The 933-nt window shown below is 49.7% G+C and overlaps 1 protein-coding gene across 1 annotated transcript in view; it reads left to right on the forward strand.

The window, feature by feature from the left end:
• The first annotated feature begins 463 nt into the window (after positions 1–463).
• The window catches only part of MTA3 (metastasis associated 1 family member 3), a 152,617-nt gene continuing 152,147 nt past the window's right edge, over positions 464–933 (forward strand). Inside the window, 1 exon segment of the mRNA XM_019472155.1 lies at positions 464–740. Within this exon segment, the coding sequence (XP_019327700.1) occupies positions 464–740 (277 nt within the window).

The following is a 933-nucleotide window of genomic DNA, read 5'->3' on the forward strand; positions in this document are numbered from 1 at the left end:
ATAAATGCATTGCTGTTTATTAAATAAGACTAAATCATATGCCAACTTCATGTATTTCAGGAATTTGGTACTCAGTTGCCCCTTTGTCACAACGTAGTCACTCAGGAAATTAAAAAGTGCCCTAGAAGAAGTCTTAACCAAATAGTCCCAGATTCACTTAAAAGGGGAAAGGGAAGAGAGCATACGATCATTTGAAACACCAGGGAAGCTCATCTTTTTTCCCTGCAGCTCAGGATGAAGTTAAATGTTGGCTTGGTAATGCTCAAGCTACACGCACAAAAATCCAGGACATGAAACAAGTAATAAATCATCACGTTCCTTGCAAGAAAATGATAAAAAGCATTTCTCTCCCAAGGAAGCATTCCACAGCAGGATCAATTTGTTTGTAAAGCGTAGAGATTGATTGTGATGGTGTGAACTTTGTATAAACACGGGGAAATGGCTTCGTGTGACATCAATATTGATGTTTCTGAAGCATCCCTCTCACCAGATGATTTGTAAGCATCTCCTTCAACGCTTCCTGACTCCGAGACGAGCTGCTGGATTTAACTTTATCCTGTCGCAGACGCTTCCCGTTGCGAGCAAGCGGGCTCCTCCAAACCGCGGACGGCTCAGGTGGTCACCGTGCCCGGCGTGCCCCGTTGCCGGAGGCGGGCTGGCGTCGCCGAAGCCGCCCGCTCTCCCCGGCTGCATCCCGCTCCGAAGGCGAACAAAGGAGCCGCCAAATCGTTCACCAACAGGTGCCGCGCACACACGCGTGAGAAACTTTCTCTGGGTTATTACTAGGAGTTTCCTAGGGGGAGGGATCCCTCGGCTGCTGGGGACAAAGCGGCGCCGGGGCAGAGGCAACCACCAAAAAAACAAAGAAAGAGGGGGCCGGAGAGGAGATGGAAGAAACAGTCACCCACTTCTTCCAGGCAGCGCGGGGCTCCC

The sequence above is a fragment of the Aptenodytes forsteri genome, unplaced genomic scaffold (genome assembly GCF_000699145.1).
Source record: "Aptenodytes forsteri isolate BGI_AS27 unplaced genomic scaffold, ASM69914v1 Scaffold195, whole genome shotgun sequence".
NCBI lineage: Eukaryota > Metazoa > Chordata > Aves > Sphenisciformes > Spheniscidae > Aptenodytes > Aptenodytes forsteri.